Raw genomic sequence first — 27890 nt, 5'->3', positions numbered from 1 at the left:
CCTATAGTACATACACAAAAGATAAACAGAAAAGAATCTACCCATACTACAGAAAATCACCAAATCAACAAGGAGCAAGAGAAGAAGAAAGTAACAAAGGAATTACAAAACAGCAAGAAAACTAACAAAATGGCAATTACGTGCATACCTATCAATAATTACTTTAAATATAAGTGGACCAAATTTTCCAATCAAAAGACAGAGTGGTTGAATGGATACAGAAAGGAAACTCATCTAGCTGCTGCCTACAAGAAACTTCAGACCTAAAGACACACAGACTAAAAGTTTTAAAGAATGCAACAAGATATTACATGCAAACATTAACCAAATGAAGGTGGGGTACCTATACTTATATCAGACAAAATAGATGTTAAGACAAAGATCTCAATAAGAGGCAAAGGTCATTATATAATGATAAAGGGGTCAATATAACAAGAGGATATAGCAGTTGTGAATATCTATACACCAATATAGGAATATCTACATATATAAAGCAAGTGTTAACAGACCTAAAGGGAGAAATAAACAGCAATACAATAAAAGCAGGGAACTTTAATACCCAATTGTTATTAATACATAGATCAACCTGACAGAAAATCATTCAGGAAACATAATCCTTAAATAAAACATTAGACCAGATGGACTTAACAGACTGTATACATTCTGACCAAAAGGAACAGAATACACATTATTCTCAAGCATGCATATAATATTCCTCAGGATAGATCATATGTTAGGCCAGAAAACAAGTTTTAATAAATTTAAAAGGATTGAAGTCACATCAAGTATCTTTTCTGACCACAACTGTATGAAACTAGAAATTATAAGAAAAAAAAAACCTGGAAATTCCTCAAATGTAGGAAGATTAAACAATATCACTAAACAACCAATGAGTCAAAGAAGAAATCAAAAGAGAAATAAAAAAAATACCTTGAGACAAATGAAAATGGAAATACAACATACCAAAACTTTTGAGATGCAGCAAAGGCAGTTCTGAGAAGGAAATTAATAGTAATAAATTTCTACATTAAGAAATGAATAAAGATCTCAAATAAACAATCGGACTTTAGGCCTTAAGAAACTAGAAGAGATAGGGCGCAGGAAGATGGCGGCGTAGGAGGACGCTGGGCTCACCGCGCGTCCTGCTGATCACTTAGATTCCACCTACACCTGCCTAAATAACCCAGAAAACCACCAGAGGATTAGCAGAACGGAGTCACCGGACCCAAGTGCAGACGAGAGGCCCACGGAAGAGGGTAGGAAGGGCGGCGAGGCGGTGCCCGCTCCACGGACTGGCGGGAGGGAGCCGGGGTGGAGGGGCGGCTCGCCAGCCAAGCAGAGCCCCCGAGTCCGGCTTGCAAAAGCGGAGGGGCCTGACGGACTGTGTTCCAACAGCAAGCGCGACTTAGCGTCTGGGAGGTCATAAGTTAACAGCTCTGCTTGGAAAGCGGGAAGGCTGGAGGACAAAGGGAGGGTGAGCTGCGGAGCCCCCGGACGACAGAGCTCAGTTTGGCGGGGAACAAAGGCGCTCGCCAGCGCCATCTCCCCCGCCCATCCCCCAGCCAAAATCCCAAAGGGAACCGGTTCTGGCCAGGGAAATTGCTCGCTCCGCGCAAACACCCAACTCTGTGCTTCTGCGGAGCCAAACCTCCGGCAACGGATCTGACTCCCTCCGGCTGCCACAGGGCCCCTCCTGAAGTGGATCACCTAAGGAGAAGCGAGCTAAGCCTGCCCCCCCTCCCGCCGTGCACCTTGCCTTCCCACCCCAGCTAATACGCCAGATCCCCAGCATCACAAGCCTGGCAGTGTGCAAGTAGCCCAGACGGGCCACGCCACCCCACAGTGAATCCAGCCCCTAGGAGAGGGGAAGAGAAGGCACACACCAGTCTGACTGTGGCCCCAGCGGTGGGCTGGGGGCAGACATCAGGACTGACTGCGGCCCCGCCCACCAACTCCAGTTATACACCACAGCACAGGGGAAGTGCCCTGCAGGTCCTCACCACACCAGGGACTATCCAAAATGACCAAGCAGAAGAATTCCCCTCAGAAGAATCTCCAGGAAATAACAACAGCTAATGAGCTGATCAAAAAGGATTTAAATAATATAACAGAAAGTGAATTTAGAATAATAGTCATAAAATTAATCGCTGGGCTGGAAAACAGTATACAGGACAGCAGAGAATCTCTTGCTACAGAGATCAAGGGACTAAGGAACAGTCACGAGGAGCTGAAAAACGCTTTAAATGAAATGCAAAACAAAATGCAAACCACCACAGCTCGGATGGAAGAGGCAGAGGAGAGAATAGGTGAACTAGAAGATAAAGTTATGGAAAAAGAGGAAGCTGAGAAAAAGAGAGATAAAAAAATCCAGGAGTATGAGGGGAAAATTAGAGAACTAAGTGATACACTAAAAAGAAATAATATACGCATAATTGGTATTCCAGAGGAGGAAGAGAGAGGGAAAGGTGCTGAAGGGGTACTTGAAGAAATAATAGCTGAGAACTTCCCTGAACTGGGGAAGGAAAAAGGCATTGAAATCCAAGAGGCACAGAGAACTCCCTTCAGACGTAACTTGAATCGATCTTCTGCACGACATATCATAGTGAAACTGGCAAAATACAAGGATAAAGAGAAAATTCTGAAAGCAGCAAGGGGTAAACGTGCCCTCACATATAAAGGGAGACCTATAAGACTCGTGACTGATCTCTCTTTTGAAACTTGGCAGGCCAGAAAGAATTGGCACGAGATTTTCAGGGTGCTAGACAGCAAAAATATGCAGCCGAGAATCCTTTATCCAGCAAGTCTGTCATTTAGAATAGAAGGAGAGATAAAGGTCTTCCCAAACAAACAAAAACTGAAGGAATTTGTCACCACTAAACCAGCCCTACAAGAGATCCTAAGGGGGACCCTGTGAGACAAAGTACCAGAGACATCACTACAAGCATAAAACATACAGACATCACAATGACTCTAAACCCGTATCTTTCTATAATAACACTGAATGTAAACGGATTAAATGCGCCAACCAAAAGACATAGGGTATCAGAATGGATAAAAAAACAAGACCCATCTATTTGCTGTCTACAAGAGACTCATTTTAGACCTGAGGACACCTTTAGATTCAGAGTGAGGGGATGGAGAACTATTTATCATGCTACTGGAAGCCAAAAGAAAGCTGGAGTAGCCATACTTATATCAGACAAACTAGACTTTAAATTAAAGGCTGTAACAAGAGATGAAGAAGGACATTATATAATAGTTACAGGGTCTATCCATCAGGAAGACCTAACAATTATAAATGTCTATGCGCCGAATACCGGAGCCCCCAAGTATATAAAACAATTACTCATAAACAGAAGCAACCTTATTGATAAGAATGTGGTAATTGCAGGGGACTTTAACACCCCACTTACAGAAATGGATAGATCATCTAGACACACAGTCAATAAAGAAACAAGGGCCCTGAATGAGACATTGGATCAGATGGACTTGACAGATATATTTAGAACTCTGCATCCCAAAGCAACAGAATATACTTTCTTCTCGAGTGCACATGGAACATTCTCCAAGATAGATCATATACTGGGTCACAAAACAGCCCTTCATAAGTTTACAAGAATTGAAATTATACCATGCATACTTTCAGACCACAATGCTATGAAGCTTGAAATCAACCACAGGAAAAAGTCTGGAAAACCTCCAAAAGCGTGGAGGTTAAAGAACACCCTACTAATGAATGAGTGGGTCAACCAGGCAATTAGAGAAGAAATCAAAAAATATATGGAAACAAACGAAAATGAAAATACAACAATCCAAACGCTTTGGGACGCAGCGAAGGCAGTCCTGAGAGGAAAATACATTGCAATCCAGGCCTATCTCAAGAAACAAGAAAAATCCCAAATACAAAATCTAACAGCACACCTAAAGGAAATAGAAGCAGAACAGCAAAGGCAGCCTAAACCCAGCAGAAGAAGAGAAATAATAAAGATCAGAGCAGAAATAAACAATATAGAATCTAAAAAACTGTAGAGCAGATCAACGAAACCAAGAGTTGGTTTTTTGAAAAAATAAACAAAATTGACAAACCTCTAGCCAGGCTTCTCAAAAAGAAAAGGGAGATGACCCAAATAGATAAAATCATGAATGAAAATGGAATGATTACAACCAATCCCTCAGAGATACAAACAATTATCAGGGAATACTATGAAAAATTATATGCCAACAAATTGGACAACCTGGAAGAAATGGACACATTCCTGAACACCCACACTCTTCCAAAACTCAATCAGGAGGAAATAGAAAGCTTGAACAGACCCATAACCAGCGAAGAAATTGAATCGGTTATCAAAAATCTCCCAACAAATAAGAGTCCAGGACCAGATGGCTTCCCAGGGGAGTTCTACCAGACATTTAAAGCAGAGATAATACCTATCCTTCTCAAGCTATTCCAAGAAATAGAAAGGGAAGGAAAACTTCCAGACTCATTCTATGAAGCCAGTATTACTTTGATTCCTAAACCAGACAGAGACCCAGTAAAAAAAGAGAACTACAGGCCAATATCCCTGATGAATATGGATGCAAAAATTCTCAATAAGATACTAGCAAATCGAATTCAACAGCATATAAAAAGAATTATTCACCATGATCAAGTGGGATTCATTCCTGGGATGCAGGGCTGGTTCAACATTCGCAAATCAATCAACGTGATCCATCACATTAACAAAAAAAAAGAGAAGAACCATATGATCCTGTCAATCGATGCAGAAAAGGCCTTTGACAAAATCCAGCACCCTTTCTTAATAAAAACCCTTGAGAAAGTCGGGATAGAAGGAACATACTTAAAGATCATAAAAGCCATTTATGAAAAGCCCACAGCTAACATCATCCTCAACGGGGAAAAACTGAGAGCTTTTTCCCTGAGATCAGGAACACGACAGGGATGCCCACTCTCACCGCTGTTGTTTAACATAGTGCTGGAAGTTCTAGCATCAGCAATCAGACAACAAAAGGAAATCAAAGGCATCAAAATTGGCAAAGATGAAGTCAAGCTTTCGCTTTTTGCAGATGACATGATATTATACATGGAAAATCCGATAGACTCCACCAAAAGTCTGCTAGAACTGATACATGAATTCAGCAAAGTTGCAGGATACAAAATCAATGTCCAGAAATCAGTTGCATTCTTATACACTAACAATGAAGCAACAGAAAGACAAATAAAGAAAATGATCCCATTCACAATTGCACCAAGAAGCATAAAATACCTAGGAATAAATCTAACCAAAGATGTAAAGGATCTGTATGCTGAAAACTATAGAAAGCTTATGAAGGTAATTGAAGAAGACTTAAAGAAATGGAAAGACATTCCCTGCTCATGGATTGGAAAAATAAATATTGTCAAAATGTCAATACTACCCAAAGCTATCTACACATTCAATGCAATCCCAATCAAAATGGCACCAGCATTCTTCTCGAAATTAGAACAAGCAATCCTAAAATTCATATGGAACCACAAAAGGCCCCGAATAGCCAAAGGAATTTTGAAGAAGAAGACCAAAGCAGGAGGCATCACAATCCCAGACTTTAGCCTCTACTACAAAGCTGTCATCATCAAGACAGCATGGTATTGGCACAAAAACAGACACACAGACCAATGGAATAGAATAGAAACCCCAGAACTAGACCCACAAACGTATGGCCAACTCATCTTTGACAAAGCAGGAAAGAACATCCAATGGAAAAAAGACAGCCTCTTTAACAAATGGTGCTGGGAGAACTGGACAGCAACATGCAGAAGGTTGAAACTAGACCACTTTCTCACACCATTTACAAAAATAAACTCAAAATGGATAAAGGACCTAAATGTGAGACAGGAAACCATCAAAACCTTAGAGGAGAAAGCAGGAAAAGACCTCTCTGACCTCAGCCGTAGCAATCTCTTACTCGACACATCCCCAAAGGCAAGGGAATTAAAAGCAAAAGTGAATTACTGGGACCTTATGAAGATAAAAAGCTTCTGCACAGCAAAGGAAACAACCAACAAAACTAAAAGGCAACCAACGGAATGGGAAAAGATATTTGCAAATGACATATCGGACAAAGGGCTAGTATCTAAAATCTATAAAGAGCTCACCAAACTCCACACCCGAAAAAACAAATAACCCAGTGAAGAAATGGGCAGAAAACATGAATAGACACTTCTCTAAAGAAGACATCCAGATGGCCAACAGGCACATGAAAAGATGTTCAGCGTCGCTCCTTATCAGGGAAATACAAATCAAAACCACACTCAGGTATCACCTCACGCCAGTCAGAGTGGCCAAAATGAACAAATCAGGAGACTATAGATGCTGGAGAGGATGTGGAGAAACGGGAACCCTCTTGCACTGTTGGTGGGAATGCAAATTGGTGCAGCCGCTCTGGAAAGCAGTGTGGAGGTTCCTCAGAAAATTAAAAATAGACCTACCCTATGACCCAGCAATAGCACTGCTAGGAATTTATCCAAGGGATACAGGAGTACTGATGCATAGGGGCACTTGTACCCCAATGTTCATAGCAGCACTCTCAACAATAGCCAAATTATGGAAAGAGCCTAAATGTCCATCAACTGATGAATGGATAAAGAAATTGTGGTTTATATACACAATGGAATACTACGTGGCAATGAGAAAAAATGAAATATGGCCCTTTGTAGCAACGTGGATGGAACTGGAGAGTGTGATGCTAAGTGAAATAAGCCATACAGAGAAAGACAGATACCATATGGTTTCACTCTTATGTGGATCCTGAGAAACTTAACAGGAACCCATGGGGGAGGGGAAGGAAAAAAAAAAAAGGGGTTAGAGTGGGAGAGAGCCAAAGCATAAGAGACTGTTAAAAACTGAGAACAAACTGAGGGTTGATGGGGGGTGGGAGGGAGGGGAGGGTGGGTGATGGGTATTGAGGAGGGCACCTTTTGGGATGAGCACTGGGTGTTGTATGGAAACCAATTTGTCAATAAATTTCATAAAAAAAAAAAAAAGAAACTAGAAGAAAGAACAAATACCAAAGTTAGCAGAAGGAAGGAAATAACACAGATCAGAATGAAGATAAATGAAAATAGACTAAAAAGACAATAGAAAAAAAACAATGAAACTAAGAGCTATTTTTTTTTAAAAGATAAACAAAATTGATAAACGTTTAGCTGGACTCACCAAGAAAAAAAAGAGAAAGGATGCATACAAAAATAGAAATGAAAGAGGGGACATTACAACTGATACCACAGAAATACAAAGGATCATAGAAACCACTAAAAACAATTATATGCCAAAAAATTGATAACCTAGAAGAAGTGAGTAAATAAATTCAGTAAAGTTGCCAGATTCAAAGTTAATATACATAAATCTGTTGTTTTTCTAGACACTAATAATGAAGTATCAGAAAAAGAAATTAAGAAAACAATTCTAGTTATAAGTGCACCAAAAGAATAAAATAACTAAGAATAAACTCAACCAAGGAGGTAAAAGACCTGTACTCTGAGCTATAAAATGTTGATGAAAGTAAATGAAAACAACACAAACAAATGGAAGGATATTCCATGCTCATGGATTGGAAGAATGAATATTGTTAAAATATCCATACTATAGGGGTGCCTGGGTGGCTCAGTTGGTTAAGAGTCCAACTTCGGCTCACGTCATGATCTCATGGTTTGTGGGTTCGAGCCCTGCATTGGGCTCTGTCCTGACAGCTCAGAGACTGGAGCCTGCTTCAGATTCTGTCTCCCTCTCTCTCTGCCCCTCCCTGGCTTGTACTGTTTCTCTTTTCCTCTCCCCCTCTCCCTCTCTCTGTCTCTGTCTCCCATAAATAAACATCAAAAAAATTTTTAAATATCCATACTGCCCAAAGTAATCTACAGATTTATTCAATAATACTCCTTATTAAAACACCAATAGTATTTTTCACAGATCTAGAACAAATAATTCTAAAATTTGTAGAACCACAAAAGACACCAATTAGTCAAATCAATCGAGAAAGAATAAAGCTGGAGGTATAATAGTCTCAGATTTCAAGATGTACTACAAAGCTATAATAATCAAAATAGCATGGTACTGGCATAAAAATGAACACATAGATCGAAAGAATAGACTAGGGAGCCCAATAATAAGCTTACATTTATATGGTCAGTTAGTCTATGACAAAAGCAACAAGAACATACAAGGAAGAAAGACAGTCTCTTCAGTAAATAGTGCTGGGAAATCTGGGCCACTACACGCAAAAGAATGAAACTGGACCACTTTCTTCTTAAAGCATACAAATAAATATACTGCAAATGTATTAAAGACTTAAATGTGAGACCTAAAACAATAAAACTCCTAGAAGAAAACACAGGAAATAGTCTCTTGAATGTTGCCTTAGCAACATATTTATGGATGTGTCTCCTTAGGCAAGGGAAACAAAAGCAAAAAGAAACTATTAGGATTATGCCAAACTAAAAGGCATTTGCACAGCAAAGGAAACCATCAACAAAACAAAAAGGCAACCTACTGAGTAGGAGAATATATTTGCAAGTGATATACCTGGTTAAAGGGTTAATATCCAAAATATATAAAGAACTTACATAACTCAATACCCAAAAAATCCAAATAATCTGATGTACAATGGGCAGAGCACCTGAATACAATAATAATACAAATAATACAAATACTAATTTGCAAAGATATAGGCACCTCTATGTTTACCGCAGCATTATTTACAGAGCAAGATATAGAAATAGCCTAAGTGTCCATCCATAGATGAATGGATAAAGAAGATATAGTATATGTATATAATGGAATATTACTCAGCCATAAAAAAGATGCAGTCTTACCATTTGCAGCAACATGAATGGACCTAGAGGGTATAATGCTAAGTGAAATAAGAGAAAGACAAACACCATATGGTTTCACTTATAGGTGGAATCTCAAAAACAAAATGAACAAACTAACAAAAATAGCAAAAACAGAATCTTAAGTACAGAGAACTGTGGTTCTGAGTGTGTGTGTGTGTGTGTGTGTGTGTGTGTGTGTGTGAAATGAACAAACAGGGGTAAGGGGAATGGGAGGTACAGGCTTCCAGTTTTGCAATGAATAAGTCATGGGATGAAGACATATACAGATTATAGGTAATATAGTCAGTGGTATTGCAATGGCATGATATGGTGGCAGATGGTAGCTACACTTGTGGAGAACATAGCATTACATCTATAGTTGTCAAATCACTATGTTGTACACGTGAAATGAATATAACATCGTATGTCACTTATATTGCAACAAAAATATTTTAAATAAACAAAATTGATAAACTTTTGGCTAGACTCACCAAGAAAAGAGAGAGAAGACTCAAACAAATAAAATTAGAAATGAAAGAGCAGACATTACAAGTGATACCACAGAAATACAAAGAATCATGAGACTATTATAAACAATTATATGCCCCAAATTTGGATAACCTAAAAGAAATAGATAAATTCTTAGAACATACAACCTACCAAGACTGAATCACGAGTAAAAGGAAATTTGAGGATATCAAAAATACAAGAAACAACAGATGTTGTCAAGGATGTGGGAAAAAGGAAACCTCTTGCACTGTTGGTGGGAATGCAAATTGGTGCAGCCATTGTGGAAAATAGTATGGAAGTTGCTAAAAAAATTGAAAATAGAAACATCCTACATTCCAAGAATTGCACTACTTGGTATTTACCCCAAAATACAAGAACACTAATTCAGAGGGATACATGCACCCCTATGTTTACTGCAGCATTATTTACAATAGCCAAACTATGGGAGCAGCTCAAGTGTCCTTTGATAGATGAATGGATAAAGAAAATGTGGTGTGTAAAGAAAAAGAAAGGGAGAGAGAAAAAAACAAGAAACAGACTCTTAACTATAGAGAACAGTGGTTGCTGGAGGGAGGTGGGTGGAGGGATGGAACTAGGGGATAGGGATTAAAGAGTATAATTATTATGATAAAAAATAAAAATGATAAAAATAAATCAAGTACAACATAAAAAAATCGTAACAGACAAATTACTAGTGAGGAGATGATAGGATTAGTAATCAAAAATCTCCCAACAAATAAAAGTCCAAGACCAGGTGGCTTCACTGGTAAATTCTATCAAATGTTTAATGAATAATTAATACCAATCCTTCCCAAATTCTTTTTAAAAAATTGAAGAAGAGGGAACACTTCCAAACTTCTTTTATGAGGCAAGCATTACCTTGATATCAAAACTGAGAGAGAGAGAGAGGGAGAGAGAGAGAGAGAGAGAGAGAGAAGGAAGAAAGGAAGCAAGCAAGCAAGGAAACTGAAAACTACAGGTCAATATCCCTGATGCACATAAATACAAAAATCTTCAACAAAATATTAGCAAACTGAATTCAGCAATACATCAATAAATCCAATAATCAAATTGGATTTATTCCAAGGATGCAAGGATAGTTTGATACCTGCAAATCAATGTGATATACCGCATTAACAAAATGAAAGATAGAAATCATATGAACTTCTGAATACATGAAGAAAAATCATTTGACAAAACTCAACATCCATTCATGATAAAACCTCTCAATAATGTGAATATAGAGGGTTGTATCTCAACATAATAAAGACCATATATGAAAAACACACAGCTAACATCATACTTAATGGAGAAAAGTGGAGAGATTTTCCTCTGAGATTAGGAATGAGACAAAGATGCCTACTGTCACCACTTTTATTCAACATATTACTGGAAGTCCCAGCAGCACAATTAGGCAAGAAAAAGAAATAAAAGGCATCCAAATCAGAAAGGAAGTAAATGGTCTTGATTTGGAGATAATAGTATATGTAACAAAACAAAACAAAAAAACCCTAAAGACTCAATCAAAAACTGTTATAAATAATAAACCGATTCAGTAAAATTGCAGATGTAAAAGCAACATACAAAAATCGGTTGTGTCTCTGTACACTAATAACAAACTATTCTAAAGAGAATTTGAGAAAACAATCCCATTTACAAATGCATCAAAAAGAATAAAATAGTTAGTAATAAATTTAACCAAAGAAGTGAAAGATCTGTGCTCTGAAAACTGTAAGACATTGATGAAATAAATTTTAGGAGACACAAATAAAATGGAAAGTTATTTTATGCTCAGGGGTTGGAAGAATTAATATTGTTAAAATATCCATATTACCCATAGCAATTTATAGATTCAGCACAGTCCTTATCATAATTTCAATTGTAGTTTTCACAGAACAATTTGAAAATTTGTATGGAAGCACAAAAGACCTCTAATAGCCAAAAGAATCTTGAGAAGGAAGAAGAACACTCAAGTCATCATGCTTACTGACTTCAAACTATAAAACTATAGTAATCAAAGTATTGACATAAAAACAGACACATAGATCAATGAAACAAAATATAATGTGCAGAAATAAACTCATACATATATGGTCAATTAATTTATGACAAAGGAGCTAAGAATATACAAGGGTAGCCTCCTCAATAAATGGTGCGGGGAAAATTGGACACCCACATGCAAAAGAATGAAAGTAGACCACTTTCTTATACTATACACAAAATTAGCTCAAAATGGCTTAAAGCCTTAAATGTAAGATGTGAAACCATGAAACCATAAAACTCCTAGAAGAAAACAGAGGGTAAGCTCCTTGAAATTGGTCTTGGCCGGGGCGCCTGGGTGGCGCAGTCGGTTAAGCGTCCGACTTCAGCCAGGTCACGATCTCGCGGTCCACGAGTTCGAGCCCCGCGTCAGGCTCTGGGCTGATGGCTCAGAGCCTGGAGCCTGTTTCCGATTCTGTGTCTCCCTCTCTCTCTGCCCCTCCCCCGTTCATGCTCTGTCTCTCTCTGTCCCAAAAATAAATAAATGTTGAAAAAAAAAATTTTTAAAAAATAAAAAAAAAAGAAATTGGTCTTGGCCATGAAGTTTGGATTTGACATAAAAAAAACAATGGCAACAGATACAAAAATAAATAAGTGGGACTGCAGCAAACTAAAAAACCTCTATACAGCAAAGGAAACCTTCAAAAAAAATGAAAAGACAACCTATGGAATAGGAGGAAATATTTTTAAATCACATACCTGAGAAGGGATTAATATCTCAAATACATAAAGAACTCATACAACTGAATAACAAAACAGAACAGGAAACAAAAAATATGCTTTAAAAAATAGGCAGAGGAACAGAAACATGCAAAGATGCTCAACATCATTAATTATCAGGGAAATGCAAATCAAAGCAACTATGGGATATCACTTCACACTGTCAGAATCACTATAATCAAAAACTCAAGAAACAAGGGTTGACAAAGATGTGGAGAAAAAGGAACCCTCGTGCACTGTTGGTGGGAATGCAAACTAGTACAGACACTGTGGAAAACAGTAGAGAGGTTCTTGAACAAATTAAATAGAGGACTGAATCCAATAATGCCACTACTGGGTATTTATCCAAAGAATATGAAAACACTAATTTGCAAAGATAAATGCAGCTCTATGTTTATTGCAGCATTATTTTTAATAGAAAAAATATGGAAGCAATCCAAGTGTCCAAATGAAGTGTGGATAAAGATGCATATATACATGATAGAATATTACTCAGCCATAAAAAGAATGAAATCTCGCCATTTGCAACAACGTGGATGGATCTAAAGGGTATAATGCTAAGTGAAATAAGTCAGAGAGAGACAAATACCATATGATTTCATTCATATGTAGAATTTCAGAAACAGAACAAACAATAAAGAGACAAATAAAAAAACAGACTCTTAACTATAGAGAACAAACTGGTAGTGACCAGATGGGAGATAGGTAGGGGGAATGGGTGAAATAGTTGAAGGGGATTATTAAGAGTATGCTTATCTCAATGAGCAGTGAGTAATGTATAGAATTGCTGAATCACTATACTGCACACCTGAGACTAATATAACACTATACATGAATTACACTGGAATTTTATTTTTAATTTTTTAATATTTTATTTAAATCCAAGCTAGTTAACATATAGTGTAGTAATGGTTTCAGGAGTAGAATTTAGTGATTCATCACTTACATATAACAGTGCTCATCCCAACAAGTGCCCTCCTTAATGCCCATCATCCATTTAGTTCCCCGCCAGCATCCTCCAGCAACCCTCAGTTTGTTCTCTGTATTTAAGAGTCTCTTATGGTTTGTGTCCCTCTCAGTTTTTTAGCTTTTCTTTTCCTTCCCCTATGTTCATGTGTTTTGTTTCAAATGAACAGAGGACCTGAAGAGATCTTTTTTCCAAGAAGATATACAAATGGGCAATAGGTACATGGAAAGGTGCTCAACATCACTTACCATCAGGGAAATGCAAATCAAAATCATAATGATATATCAAAAAGACAAGAAATAACAAGTGTTGATGAGAATGTGGAGAAAAGGGAACCCTTGTGCACTACTGTTGGGGATACAAATCGGTGCAGCCATGGTGGAAAACAGTATGGAGCTTCCTCAAAAAATTGAAAACAGAACTACCATATGATTCACTAATTCCACTTCTGGTTACTGATCTGAAAGAAACAAAATCACTATCTTGAAATACCCCATGTTCATGCCAGCATTATTTACAATAGCCAAGACATGGAAATAACCCTAGTGTTCATCAACAAATGAATGACTAAAGAAAATGTGCTATATGTACAATGGAATATTATTATTCAGCCATAAAAAGAAGGAGGTCCTGCCATTTGCAATCCTTAAGGGCATTATACTAGTGAAAGAAGTCAGAAAAAAACAAATAATGTATGACCTCACCCATATGTAAAATCTAAAAAACCAAACTCACATAAACAAAAAAAAAAAGAATTGGTGGTTGCCAAAGGCAAGGGTCTATGGGGGTGGGGAAAATGGGTCAAGGTGGTCAAGAAGTACAAAATTCCAGTTATAGGATGAGTAAGTCCTCGGAATGCAATGTTGAACATGGTGACTGTAGTTAACAATATGATGCTGTATATTTGTAAGTTGGTAAGAGAGTAAGTCTTAAAGAGTTCTTAGCACAAGGAAAAAAATTGTAGTTATGTGTGGTGATGGATGTTAACCAAATTTGTGATAATCATTTCACAATGTAAACAAACATCAAATTATTACATTGTACACACAACACTAATGCAATGTTATGTGTCAAGTTTATCTCAATATAAGTAAATATATAAATACATAAGTAAATAAATAAAGCTTTAACCAAGCCATTTCTATGGCCTAGAATACTCCCCCACCCCACCTGAAAGTACAATCTGCCAGTAGATAATTACTCATTTTAAGCTTACTAAGGCAGGGACCAAGATATAAGAAAATGAGATAGGTCTACCTCTTCAATAAAATCTACTGTTTTCATCTGCCTGTCCCTTTCCCTCCCAGGTTTAAGAAATTTGAAGATTCATAGAATTATGCATGTGTAGAAGTTCTAAAACTAACAGAAGTTTAATTGCTTAAAACCAATTTACTGAGGCAAGTCAATTTTCTGTGTGGTAAAGGAAGCCACAAGGAAGAAAACTGAAGCCTGGAAGTGGTTGCTGATGTTAATGAGCTCCTCCCACTTGAGAAGGCAGAGCCTTTGTTAGGCTCCGGCTCACATCTCAGCCCTGAGGCATTACATCACTGTGGTAGCCATGGTTGCGAGTGGCTCAGATTTCCCTTCAAGAAAAGAACTTGCCATTCAGCAGTGAGGAGGGCACTTAACTGAACACCTCCAACTGCAGTGCCTTCGGGATCTGCTGTAGCATTTACACTGAGATCACCACTCCCCCGGCAGCCCCCGGTCAATAACGGCCCAGTGATTACCAGGGTCCAGCCATTTCTGCCCAACATGGGGCTCCTTTCCAGGCAACCTTTGTGCTGGAGACTGCTCAGAGGAGATGGGCTGCAATGTGAAGCTCATATCCCATCCTCCTTCCTTCACCTTTTCCTTTCATGGATATCAGATTCACATCGTGGTCTAAAGGCTTTCTCTGCCCTGATCCTGCTTGCTCTCCCCTTTGTCTTTCCCAGGTGTTATGTCAGATAAATCTCTTATGCTTCTCAGACTCCATCCTGGCATCTGGTTCCTGGAGAAGCTACCCCAAACTACATTTTGTTTCCTTATCTCTAAAAATGAAGATACTATATCTGTAATTATATTTGTAAGGATTAAATAACATCTATACATAGATCCTTGAATATAGAAAGCAGTGGAAGATAAAATGGAGCAGGTGGATGGGAGGGGGCAGAAAGACTGTCTGTACCTGTTATAAAGGTTGTCAGTCCCTAGTCCTACGTCCTGCTTTATAGCACATTATTCTAGGTACTGGAGAGAGAAAATAGGATGAGTTTCCAAATGCTAGAGGGACATACAGGGGAAGATAAATGCTCAATGGGGACTGGCTATAGAACTATTGTGGCTGGGGTCACACTTGATTCCCTTTCCAATGTAGTAGGATCTTCCCAGAGGATGTTTCCTAGGAAATGAAAAGCATATTTATGCCCCTTTCAAAATGACATTTTCAATTGGCACCAATGACGTACTATCACAAAACACCCTGCCTCATAGTCCTGGTGGTTATTTTGATGTTAAAGGAGAACAGACTGGATTGGGCCAGCATCTATCTTGAATATTTCAAAAACAGGTACTGATATCAAGAAATGTGGAGCGCTCTCTAATGTCTCTTTAAAGTCACAGGGCCTAGCTTCATATCTTGTGTTAAATAGGTGCTCAGTAGGTGTTATCTGATTTAACAGCAGAAAAGCATTGCATAATTGAACAGATATACTGTGAGCATTGTGCAGACGCCTGGAAGAAATTAAGAACTGTACTTCCGTACTAGTACAAGGGGAAACAATAAGGCTAGCTCTATGAAGAAACAAAGATAAAACAGAATAGAACAAGAATACAGTCTTTGGGGCAATGAAAACCAAAAAAGTATAGCCTTTGGTGTTTTGTTCTATAATGGACTTGTCTTCAGAGGGGGAAAAATGTCAGTATAATCCACAGGAAACTAAAAAGAAGAAAAACCCAGACATCATTAACAAGCAGCATGTGACTCCTTCAGCGTAGGTGGCTTCCTCACCCCCCTCAAAAGAAGGGTAGAATACCACACCTTTCATGCTCCCAAGGTGTTTACTTCCTTAGCCACACATCCCAGGGGCTCACTCCCGAATGGTATTGTTATAACTAGCATACTCTAAAGAAGTGTCAGACTAACTCTTAGAAAAGTCTCAGAAAAGAACCACTTCCTCAGTAAAGAAGAGCTGGTGCAAGGAGCTCATTTCATCTTAATTAGCCCAAGATGATGCTTCTGAAGTGCACCGCGTTCTTATCAACACTATCCTTCTCGCTGCAAGGAGGGAAGAAATTGGCATCTCTAACAACAACTCAGCCTCAGGAACCAGAACCAGGACTGGCAGATCTTGCATTCGTACTGCCAACGTTGCTGTGAAAGCGGGTGCCCGGGAGGAATTTGCCTTTTCACTGGCATAAGCTGTACGGTGCAGCAGGAGAGGGCCAGGGAGTGACCTCTGGCATCTGTGTTCAACAACTGGAACGTGGGCACCTAGTCTGTGCCAGGAAGATGCTGGGCCGCAGAACAGCACACAGCACAGTGCCTCTGCACTCACGGATTCAAGGGTCCCCTCCATTTGAAGAAAAGGGAAGAAAGGTTAGAAAATGAAAATGAAGGTGAAGGATTGTATTGTTGCTTTAGAAATGCGTTAACTACTGGTAAGAAGTCTTTCCATCTCTTTTCACTTATTTGCTTGAGACCAACATTCGCTCACGGGAAAAGAATCTGCGAGCTCCACACGGCCGTATTTAGCAGCTACCACCTGGCACAGGCACCGAACAGAGTCCTCAGTGGCCTGGAGTGTCTGTGCCACCAGAAAATAGGAGCGAGCATGTCCCCTGCTTCCATGTAGCCAGTGTCCCGTGTAACACGCTGGCTGAGGAGCCACCCCGACTCTCTGTCAGCCACTTCATTTACACATTGTTCTCACTCAGCCTCTCACAGGAAGGCATCTTTCTGAGAGCACCCCAGACGTTATGTGTGAAAAAATAAGCACGGTATAAATAGCTTTTCCCTTCTAATTGCAACTTGCGCTCACATTTTGCTTCCTGAGAGCTCTGAAAAGGGACCGACCCAAAGCACTAAGAGCACAGGAGCCCTGGGCCTGTCAGTCCATGTCTACCACTGAATGTGAGCACAAAGGTGGGGGGAAAGAACAGCAGGAGACCTAGGAGGCCACCCCAGGCTTGAAAGGAGCTTGGTGCTCCAGCACACAAACAGGCAGTGGTTTCCCGGAGTACCTGATAGGTCAGCTCTTTGAGGCAGCGCTCCAGCCTGCGGGCTCCCCTCTGGGCCTCCGCGCTGCGACGGATTTCGTCCTCCAGTTCACCTTCCAGTTGTCTCACCTGCAACAAAACCCTGACCTCAGACCGCAGGCTGGCAGCCAGCAAGACGGGATGCCAGCGAATTTGCCAACTGGCGCGATCATTTGAAAGAGAGCAAAGTCATCAAGGGGGGGGGGGCACTCTCTTTCTGGCAGTGGTTAAACAGGGTAGCCTCTCGGGGAACACTGCCTCGCCAAAAGTGAGTTGGTGGGATTATGTGAGTTTATAAAAGGACCGTTTAAACCCTCATCCATGCAGAAGTGGTAAGTTTCCTGTGAGATTACAAAATTGCACACACCCCTGTGTATGATCATAGGTAAGTATACAGAGAATAAGCTATTCGGGGCACACTTTAGGGATTAGGACAATGTACTACCTGATCTTAAGTTTCTTCCTCCATGTTCAGTCAGCCCTGACTCCCTGAAATCTGACCTTGAGTCTATGTGGCAGATATGTCCCACCCTGCCCGACAGCCCTGTTTTGTGGGAGGGCAGTAGTACGGATGGACAATCTGCCTGTAGCCTCACAGAGTCATACAGGCAAAGTTAGCATAACGTTCATTCGACAAACATTTTATGCCAACCACAAGGCTAGGGAGACAGCAGTGACCCCAAGGCTAAGGAGACAGCAGTGAAAAGAACAAACAAAAATTTCTCCCGTATGTAAGCATATGTTTTAATAAGCGGAAACACACAAAGTAAGATAGAGAATATGTTTGATGGTGAGATGTGATTTGGAGAAATAAAACAATTAGCAATAATCGTGCTTTGGATAAACCTCATTGGTGACAATACCGCCATTGTGCAGAGCTGGAGAAATAAAGCAGAAAGGGGTGTAGAGAGTTGATGGAGGAAGGGTGTCGGCTGTTCCTTCTCTTCCTTTAGATGTCCATGGCTCTGTGGCTGCCTTTTTAAAATATATTTTTTAATGTTTTTTAAGTTATTTTTTGAAGGAGAGAGAGATAGAGCATGAGCAGGGGAGGGGTGGGAGGGGGGAGGCGGACACAGAATCTGAGCAAGCTCCAGGTTCTGAGCTGTCAGCACGGAGCCCAATGCAGGGCTCAAACTCACAAACGGTGAGATCATGACCTGAGCTGAAGTCGGAGGCTTAACCTACTGAGCCACCAGGAGCCCCCGTCTTCTTCTTGACACAGATGCCACCTTCTCAATGTGGCCTTTTGGACTACTCTTTTAAAATAGCAAAGTCCAATGCCCCAGGGCATGAATGTGCTTGGAATGTCTGACCCCATCTCTTACTCCCCCCCTCCCCTCCCCACTCCAGACACACTGCCCTTGTTTTTCCTCAGAGAGGGCAAGTCAGCAGGTGTGCAAGTTCCTTGTGGACAAAGCCCGTTAAAAAATCTTCTAAACCCCTATTGTCTAGGAACTTAATACATAGTTCTATCAGTTGGGACATGAGACTATGAGTCGACCCTTTAAGGTTTTCTCATGTGTTCATGTATGTGTTTAAGTCGATTAAAAAACCTCAGGGAAAATCGCTTTAATATATCAAATCCTAGACATCATATAATTTCACCAGTAAATATTCCGTTATGTAATCCTAACAGATTAGTATTATGATTATGGTTTTAAGAAAATGAATCATAATTCCTTAGTATCAGCTGATATTTGGAAGCTTATTGCTACTGAGTTAGCATGGGTTCTAGGCTTTTTGGTGGACAAACAGCAATTGGAAGCAAAATTAAAATCAAATTCAAATTGGAAACACCATTATCATTCATGTATTTTTTTTTAAATTAGGGAAAAAAGACATATTCTAAGTTCTTTAATTTTATGCCTATATGTTTTTTTTCTCCTACTAAAAATCTTGGTTCTTATACAATCAAGATTAAATAATTATTGGTTAAAGAATTATATTAACCTTACTGATAGTGTTAATGATAAGATACTATTATTTGAGGGGTGCCTGGGTGGCTCAGTGGGTCAGCATCCCGCTATGGCTCAGGTCATGATCTCATTGTGTTCAAGCCCCACATTGGGCTTTGTGCTGACAACGTGGAGCCTGCTTTGGATTCTCTGTCTCCCTCTCTTTCTGCTCCTCCCTCTTTCCCCAAAATAAATAAACATTAAAAACATTTTGTTAAAGATATAGTTATTTGGAACTACAAGTGCAGTTTGCTTTGATTTTTTTTTCTTTTGTCCTTAGATATATTCCATGAGGGATGTACAAAGCACTATGTTTAAGAGTCACTAGGAATAATTCTTCTGTGTATGTTTTATGCCCCTCAACTTGATATACAGTTAGCTTCAGTTGTTTCCATTTGTCTTAACATTTTCCAGATTGATTTGTTTTATTCTGCTCTTTGATTTAAACGTGTTTTCTTTTAAGTTATGAAGCATGTAAATGTTTTATATGATTTTGCGATCAAAACAACTAAGCAAGGTTCATTCGGAAAGTCCAAGTTTCATCTCTATGTTCTCCTCCTATGGCAGCTATTTTTATTAGTTTTTGTTTTATTCTGTCACCACTTCTTTTTGAAAATGCAAGCAAATGTGTATGTGCCCCTGTCTTCTATATTAACCCCCTCTGGCACAAAAGGGTGTAGACTCTACCTTTTCTCTGTGCCTTTTATCATCATCATACTGCTAGACGAGATCTCCAGAACATATTACAGAGCGCTCCTTCATTCCTTTTTAATCAGCATGATTATAAGGAGGCACCATAGATGTGCATTAGAATTCTATTGTATGGATATACCATACATGTACAAAAGCAATTTTAAGAGGCCCTTCTGAACCATCAAGTCCCAGTCAAATATTCTTCCTATCCTTCTAGCATTTGTCATCCAACCTGTACATAGTCCTTGAAATTGATCCAATAATTTAAAAAATCCTATTTTCAAGATAGATCTTCCTATTTATTGTCAAGCTCCCTGAAGGCAGGTGCTACATCATTTCTGTCAGCCCCTCCTATATCTTCACTAAGCATTTCTTGATCCTTGATTTAGTTGTCCCCCTTCCCCCCTTTCTCTGGATGTTAAAAAATGGGCATTCTCTGCAGAGGAAATAACAGGAACAGAGGCACAGAAGCAAGACTGCGAGGGTGTATCTGGAAATAGCGGGCAACCCTGGCTGTGGGGAGCCTAGAGTTGGTGTGGCTGAATGGGAAGGGATGCATTCTCACTTAACAGGAAGAGGGAGGCAGAGTTTATCCAGCCCAAGGAAAGTCTTAGTTGATGGCCCAAGGTCAAGCGAGAATGAATGAATATATTGAGATCTGACACTGTCAGTGATCTAGAAGTACTAACGAGAGAAGTGACGAGAGAGCTACAAAACATTTGGAATGATGTCCCAGGACTATAAGGCCTTGAATCAGAAGTTGTCATGACCCCATGATTATCCAGACAAATGCCTACCCTAGATTCTAGCTTCTGGATTTGCTTTCTACTCCCCATCAGGGCAGTCTGGTCAGCTTCATTCAGTCTTTTTTGTAAGTCTTTAATTGTCTGCTCCATATTCTTTCTCAACTTCTGCAAGTGGGCATTGGTGTCTTGCTCTTTCTTCAGTTCTTCTGTTACGTTTGCTGCCTAAAACAGAAAGAAAGGGACTGTGATAAGCTGGCAGCCAGTTGACCTTCACATTTCTGCCCACAATCTTCGGGTCCTTATCTGACTAGTTATCATGCCTTCCTCTGTGTCTCAATCTCCTCCCATTGCTCTGTCCCTAACCTGGGCCACCCTCAAGTTTGTTAATGATATGGCAATCCAGATGACATCAGCCACCAGGGAGACTGGGGCAAGGGGTAACAGAAACAGACCAGAGATGAACGCTGCACAACAACTGTATTGAAAGAAAGGTGACCAACTAAAGCAACAGCTTTGAACTGAATAAAGCCCAGGACACATCCGATAACATCACACACCAGGAAAAGTATGGAAGGAGGCCCATGAAGATCTTGCACATCTCTCTTTTATAATTCTGTGATTCACAACAGCAAACAAGTTTAGGCTCCAGGAATTTGGCAGCTACAGATGCTCTCGGTGCCAATAATCTGGCACAAGGAAGGTTAATTCTTGTTTGTGAAGGCTGCTCTTGGCTTTGGCTATGTGTACAAGGGCTTGATGTCTCGATGAAATTATTAAGAACCGGTTCATGAATCTCTCAGCGCATTTAATGTAGGAACACTGTCCTCCCAGCCAAAGATTCTCTGTCTATCAGGTTACCAACCATCTGTATAATTTAAGTGTGAGACGTCTGTGCAGATGGTGAGGGCAAAGAATGAATTATGGAGGCAACTCTGGGTTCTGCTATGTGGGGCTGGGACTCAGAGATGAACTATGTGAGAATTAGAAGGTGGGGGAAGAAGTAGTGAGTTCATTTTTCAACGTTGTCAAAAATCTTATAAAGGCACAGTAAAGCAGATAGTCTCCATAATGTGTGACTGCATACATTTCCCAAGCTGGAGTAGACACTCTTTTTAGTCCTTTTTCTCTATGTGGATTTTCATAAATGTGAAACATTATTTTTCTCTTGGCCATCAAACATGTTCAAGCTTTCACACACCTCTTTTCCATCAGAGAGCAGAAGTGTCTGTCTGCCTCGATACGAAACAGCTGAGTGACAGGCATGCTTCTCTATTCTTAGAGAGGGCTGGATTCTACAGTGACCTGGTACCCAGGACTTAGTGCAAAGGTTTTGTTTCGTTCCTCAACTGCCAAATAACTCAGGCAAATAGAGACACAAGCTCTTCCCCTCCTCTGAATTTTAAAATGACTAATATAAAATCTAATCGAGTATCTTGTCGTCCCAGTTCTGATATCCCCTTCATCATGAGGATCAGCTTCCATTCACATAGCAAAGGCAGGCTGCTGCACACAGTTGGACATTTGCTGGACCACACGCACAGAGTCACAAGACGGGGATGGGGTGAGTGGAGGCTGCAATTAAGTCCCTGCTCTGCTCAGCAAGACTGGGACCTGCCAGGCCTTCCATCTCCCTCTGCTAATATTTGTGTTGAGTGTTGCCTTCTGGTCACTGTGCCCTTTGAGAGAAGTGCTACAGCTGTCCGCAGGGGGTGCCTGGCAGTGGGTCTTCTCCCGTTCCCATAAACTTTCAGTCAAGGCTGGCTGCCAATGCCGAGCTTAGTGCCGTTTAGGAAAAGCACTCTCATCAACAATGTTAAACTTGCAAATAAAGAAATCCTGAAACCAGCCCTGAAACCCTTCTTTACCAACCTGATGGCGCTACTCAAGCAATAGTATGGGTTGGGGAAAATAAGTGACATAAGCTTTCTTTCCAGATCATCATGATAAAGCCATCACAGGCTCTAAGAAAATAGCGATTTGTAAGGACTCACAGAAGAATTGTTTTAGACTCTAGATATATTGATTCACAAGTGGAAAGTGGCTTAACTTAAAAAAAAAATCTCTTTCTTTCATGAGGTTTTGCTCATAGCAGTTCAACTGCTCCTTTTTATTGTCTGAGCCGTTTGGAAAGGAGGAGCTAATTGGCCTAATTTTTCAAAATGGAAACAGAGAGAGGCAGAGGGGTCAGTTACTCTCCTCCTGGCTATATGGAGAATCAATAGAATTCTTTTTGGCTGCAGATCTGCCTCTGCCCCTTGGCTGCTGCCCCAGTCAACTCTGCAAGATAGGAACAGCAGTCAGTCAATGAACCCACCTCAGTGGCTGCCTTCTTGGCCTTCTCTTCTGCATTTTGACACCTCTGCACTGCCTCTTCAGCTTCTTTCTGCATCCTGGTAACATCGACTTCCAGCTTCTTCTTCTGGTTGAGGAGGCTCGTGTTCTAAAGCAAAGCAGCACTCTCATTAGGCAAGTTGAGACCAGCGATGCAAAAGCAAGCTGGCAGGTCGAGGACATGCAACAGGAATGGGCTCTGGCCGGGGGTGAATTCTGTTCTAAGCAGCCATAGTCAGTGAAGCGATATTTCCAACCCCAGGAAGCCACACTAGAAAACTCTCCTTTGCCATCAAAGGCATATTTGAATGGAAGGGATTTCATCCGTCAGACGTTCAATATTAAAGACCTAGCAGTTTGTCTGAATAAGAAAATAGAAATGGATCCAGGTAATCTACAAGCCCCAAACATGTGTTTGGTTTTCAGCTTGCTGAGGAATATGATTTTCTGCCGTTTGTTCTTTGATGTTGTAGAAGCAAGTGTTCCAGAGCACAAGTCGGGGTCAGTTGCAGATATGCGGGGAGCAGGAAGTTGGGGAATAAAAATCGGTTGCCAGCATGTTGCTCCAGGAAAAATAAAAACAAAAACAAAAATACAATTTCCTCTTTATCTACCTCCCTTTCTATCTGACTTTGCAATGAGGAGGAGGGAAGTGTAGCTCAAATAAGCCTCAACCCCCAGGCCTTAGGAAGCCCCCCACCCCATGGGAGTATTATTGCTGTTCTGTGGCTGGTACTGTCCTAATTCTTTCTTTCCTGGGTTGTGACACTAGAGGCTGAGGCTCCTTTTGCTGCTATTTGGTCCACGTTTGAAGCACAGCTTTTCTGAGGGTGTGAAACCTTAGCACAGAGAATGTATATAAAAAGCACAGGCTTCCTATTTTTGATTTCTCTTCATTGTCCTTTCACTTTTCTCTAGCTAGTGCCTTTCGCAGTGGCAGGATTGTACCTTAGAAATAGAAAGAAAGATATTCCAGCCTCACAGGTTCTGTCCTGCTTCTTCAATGGCATGAAGCATCTTCATCAAGGCTTCCATGCTCTGTCCTCACAGACAGCTAGGTTCTGTGCTCCCGCCCCTGCCCCAGGATTCTCCCTGGTAGTGGTCGTGGTGGTGGGGATAAGTGTACCTTGCTGGAATGTTTTCTGGATCCTCACTGCACGTAACTCCATAGAAACTCTTTCTTTGTAAAGGAAAGTACAAATATAAATGCCGACTTGTTTGTACATAGAGTCATTTAAAATCTGCTAAGGAGATAATGGCCAAAATCTTTTTAAGCTGAATGGCTCTTTATTTGGTTCTTTTTGGGAGGAAGAGGGTTAGGTGGTATTGTGCAAAAGAGCAATCCAGATTGTCACAGTTCAGGTTTGAAAAAGAACACATGTAATCAGCCAAGGATAAGTTTGGCCTTGTATGTTTATTCTAGGCTTAGAGGTCTGGGAATGCAGAAGGAACTAAGAAGGTTCCATAAAAGATTCATTATTCTATCAAAAGATTGACAGCAGTCTATTAATTGCAAGGTGTCCCTACATGATTAAGGTTGGGGAGAGGTTCTTGTGAGCAATGTAGTATCACCTAGATATGCTGGTCACAGGGTAGCTTCTGGACCACCAGCATCATCTGAGTATCTATTTGATTCTTGGGTCCCACTGCAGAGATTCTGATTCAGTAGGTCTGAAATGAGAGCTGAGAATTTGCACTTTTGTGTTAATTTCTGTTATACACCTAAATTTTTCAGAAATTACACTCTAGAGATCAGGTCTCCATGGCCTAATTTTCTTTTCATTTTTTTTTTTTCTTCAAATTCATCTCCTCTTCTCTATGTCTGTTTTTGCTCTGGTTGATGTCCTCATCTCTCTCTCTAGGCTAGTGGTTTTTCATCATATTGGGACCCACTGGTGCATTATCAGTTATAATATGCATGGCAAATGATTTATTACCAATAGCTATTAAGTACTACAGATAGATGATTACTTTTTAAAAATTCAATACCCTACTTTATAAGAATCCTGCTCATTGTATTTACATAAGCTTTCTTGAGAGAGAAAGAAAATGTTGAAGCGAGTTAGCTTGCCGGGAATTATGCAAAACATACAGCCTATTTGTTCCATATCACATGATATCTAAATAGGGTTGTGTCATACACAATGTTTTGACGGACACAAAAGTCAAACTGTAAGCAAAAACTAATTGCAATGCTTCCCAGCTGGTACATCACTGGCTGATCCTTCCTTTTTCTAGCATTTCTCGGTGGGGGCACAATTGGCATTCTGGGAAGGGCAATTCTTTGTGAAGTGGGATTATCCTGTACCTAACACAGATATTAGTATCTCTGAACCCTGCCCACTAAATGTCAGAGGCACTTTGCAGTCACTGTGGCAACCAAAATGACGTTTCTAAATACTCCACGGTATGGCAGTTCTGTCTATAGTTGTTTTAATCCACCATTCACAGCAATCACCAGAGTAAACTTCCTAAAATGAAAATCTGATCATTTCACTCTCAGCTACTCAAAATTCTTCAGTGGATCCCCATTCACTGCAAGAAGGAATTCAAACTGCATTAGCTTCAGACTCAAGGTTCCTGGGGACCTGGCTCTCCCTGCCTCTTAGCATCATTTCTCTGATCTCTCCTACCCCTACCCCACTATGCTCTGTGAGTACAGCAATTTCCCTCAGCAGCCCACATCTCCTCCTCCCCCATGCTTCTGTCCTCGGCTTTTCTCTCTACCTGACAGGTTGCTTATGTGTCCTTTATGACTCTGATTGAGCACATTGTGTATCTAGCTATGCCTAGGACTGTCAGGGAAGGCTTTCTGTAGGGATGTGCTTGCTCTTGACACTATACTCCAGCAGCGCATTGAGTTCCTTACTTGGCTCTTCACTTTTTTAGGACAATGGAGACATTCTGCACGTACACCTCATACAACTGCTCAGGTTATGGTGGGTGCCCTATAAATGTTGAACGATCCATTTAGTATACACGTTTATCCTAGACGCTGTGGTTTCCCCTGATTCTATGAGAATGGCAAACGATCTAAGAATCCTTGCTTCATGTCACTTATATAACCTTCCATGGGGAGCCAGAGTCCTGACAGCTCATATCTGTCAGCAGTCACTTAGAATTGTTAGAAATCTCCTGGCTCTGAGGCAGGAGAATTTTTTTTTTAATCCTTGGAGAACATGTGACTTGGAGGGAACAGAAGAAACAGGCAAATGGTTCTGGTACACTAGGGAATGTTCAGCTCTCTCCAGCTTACTGGCTGTCAATGTCCTGAGAGTCCATTCTTTTGGACTTAGTGTTATGGATAATATTGTGTCCCCTCCAAAGGAGATAGGCTGAAGTCTCTAAATGTGATCTTATTTGGAAATAGGGTCTTTACAGAGGTAATCAAGTTGAAACAAGGTCATTCGGAGGTGTCCAAATCCAATATGACTGACATCCTTATAAAAAAGGGAAATTTAGACACAAATACTAACAGAGAAAAGATGATGCTAAGACATATAGAGAGATTTCCACGTGAAGGCAGAGGATTGAAGTGATCATCTATAAGCAAACGAACACCAAAGATTGCCAAAAATCACCAAAAGCTAGAAACACTCAAGGAAGGCTTGACCTATGAGATTCAGGGGGAGCATGGCCCAGCCAACAACTTGGTTTCCATCTAGTGTTGAATACTGTAAGAGAATAAATTTCTGATGTTTTAAGCCACCTAGTTTGTGGTCCCGAGTGATAGCAACCCTAGGAACTTAATACATTTGGGAATGAGTGAAGAGTGTGCCCACTGCTGCCAAAGGCTCTCTTTATGCCTCATATGCCACATCCATTGCCTGACATGGCAACTATTATGGTCCAAGGCTGAACAATGTGTGGAAACCATTGCCTTCATCCAGCTAATACAGCTCATAGGGAGAGTTTATGGGGCTCACCTGGATGTGGAAAAGATTGATTTTCTCTGTGGCCTGCAGGAGCTCTTCCTCCGCCAACTTGCGCCCACATTCCGTCTGTTCATACAAGGACCTCAGCTCCTCTAGCTCAGACTGGACAAGAGAGTTGTGCCTCTCAGCCACAGCCACCTGCTCCTTTAGCTCACTGTTCAGGCGTATGCTGTCATCTAGCTGCACCCGAAGGTCCTGTGAGAGAAAACACAGGCCTGGGGCACAGATTGCTGAGTTCAATGGGATATGCACCTGCATGCATGCTCTAAGCAAAGCTCACCAATTTAAGTGTGTTCCTGCTTTCTTGAAGGATTAGATTTGTTGTCCTTACTTTTATTTCTCAGCACAATCTGTCTCTTGGTTTGCTTATTCCCTGCCCTTATATTGCAGTTTGTACCTGGATTTGAATCTGAAGCTGGCCCAGGGATTTGGTTGTCTCTGACACCTGTCGGTTGGCACAGCTAAGCTGGAGTTCCATCTCACTGAGGTTCCCTTCCACATTCTTCTTCAGCCGTGTCGCTTCAATTCTGCTCCTAGTTTCAGAATCCAGACTAGACTGCAGGGAGTCAATAGCGCATTGCTGATTCCTCCTAATTTTAGAATAACATTTAAGAGAAAAAAAAAATCATGCACCCAAATTAAGAAAGGTTACCTGCTGTGCACATAATAGTTTAGGAAACATAAAAAATTAAAATTCAAGAAAAATTCTGGGTAATTAACAAAATGAGTCTAAGGGGTTGTCATTTTAAAAAACATAGAGGTTGAAGGGTTAGGTTAGTGAGCATCATAATAGATTAAGATACCCAGGCCAGCTTTTCTCAAGAATCAAGGAAAGTATCAGAGAATCTTTGTGAGGCCCTTATGTCCAGTGGGACAGCCTTAGCCTTACCTAAGACCCCTTAAGGGAAG

At 40.5% G+C, this 27890-nt stretch overlaps 1 protein-coding gene across 1 annotated transcript in view; it reads right to left on the bottom strand.

Annotated features, from left to right (window-relative positions):
* The window catches only part of MYH15 (myosin heavy chain 15), a 153480-nt gene that overhangs the window by 7317 nt on the left and 118273 nt on the right, over positions 1–27890 (bottom strand). Inside the window, exons 34-38 of the mRNA XM_030330421.1 lie at positions 27379–27571; positions 26973–27176; positions 23030–23155; positions 20767–20937; positions 17307–17411 (exon numbers count right to left, since the gene is read on the bottom strand). Coding sequence (XP_030186281.1) covers positions 17307–17411; positions 20767–20937; positions 23030–23155; positions 26973–27176; positions 27379–27571 — 799 coding nt within the window. The remainder of the gene's footprint in view (positions 1–17306; positions 17412–20766; positions 20938–23029; positions 23156–26972; positions 27177–27378; positions 27572–27890) is intronic.

This window comes from Lynx canadensis, chromosome C2 (assembly GCF_007474595.2).
Source record: "Lynx canadensis isolate LIC74 chromosome C2, mLynCan4.pri.v2, whole genome shotgun sequence".
Lineage (NCBI taxonomy): Eukaryota > Metazoa > Chordata > Mammalia > Carnivora > Felidae > Lynx > Lynx canadensis.
The sequence above is the reverse complement of the archived record's forward strand: the minus strand, read 5'-3'. Positions and strand labels throughout refer to the sequence as shown.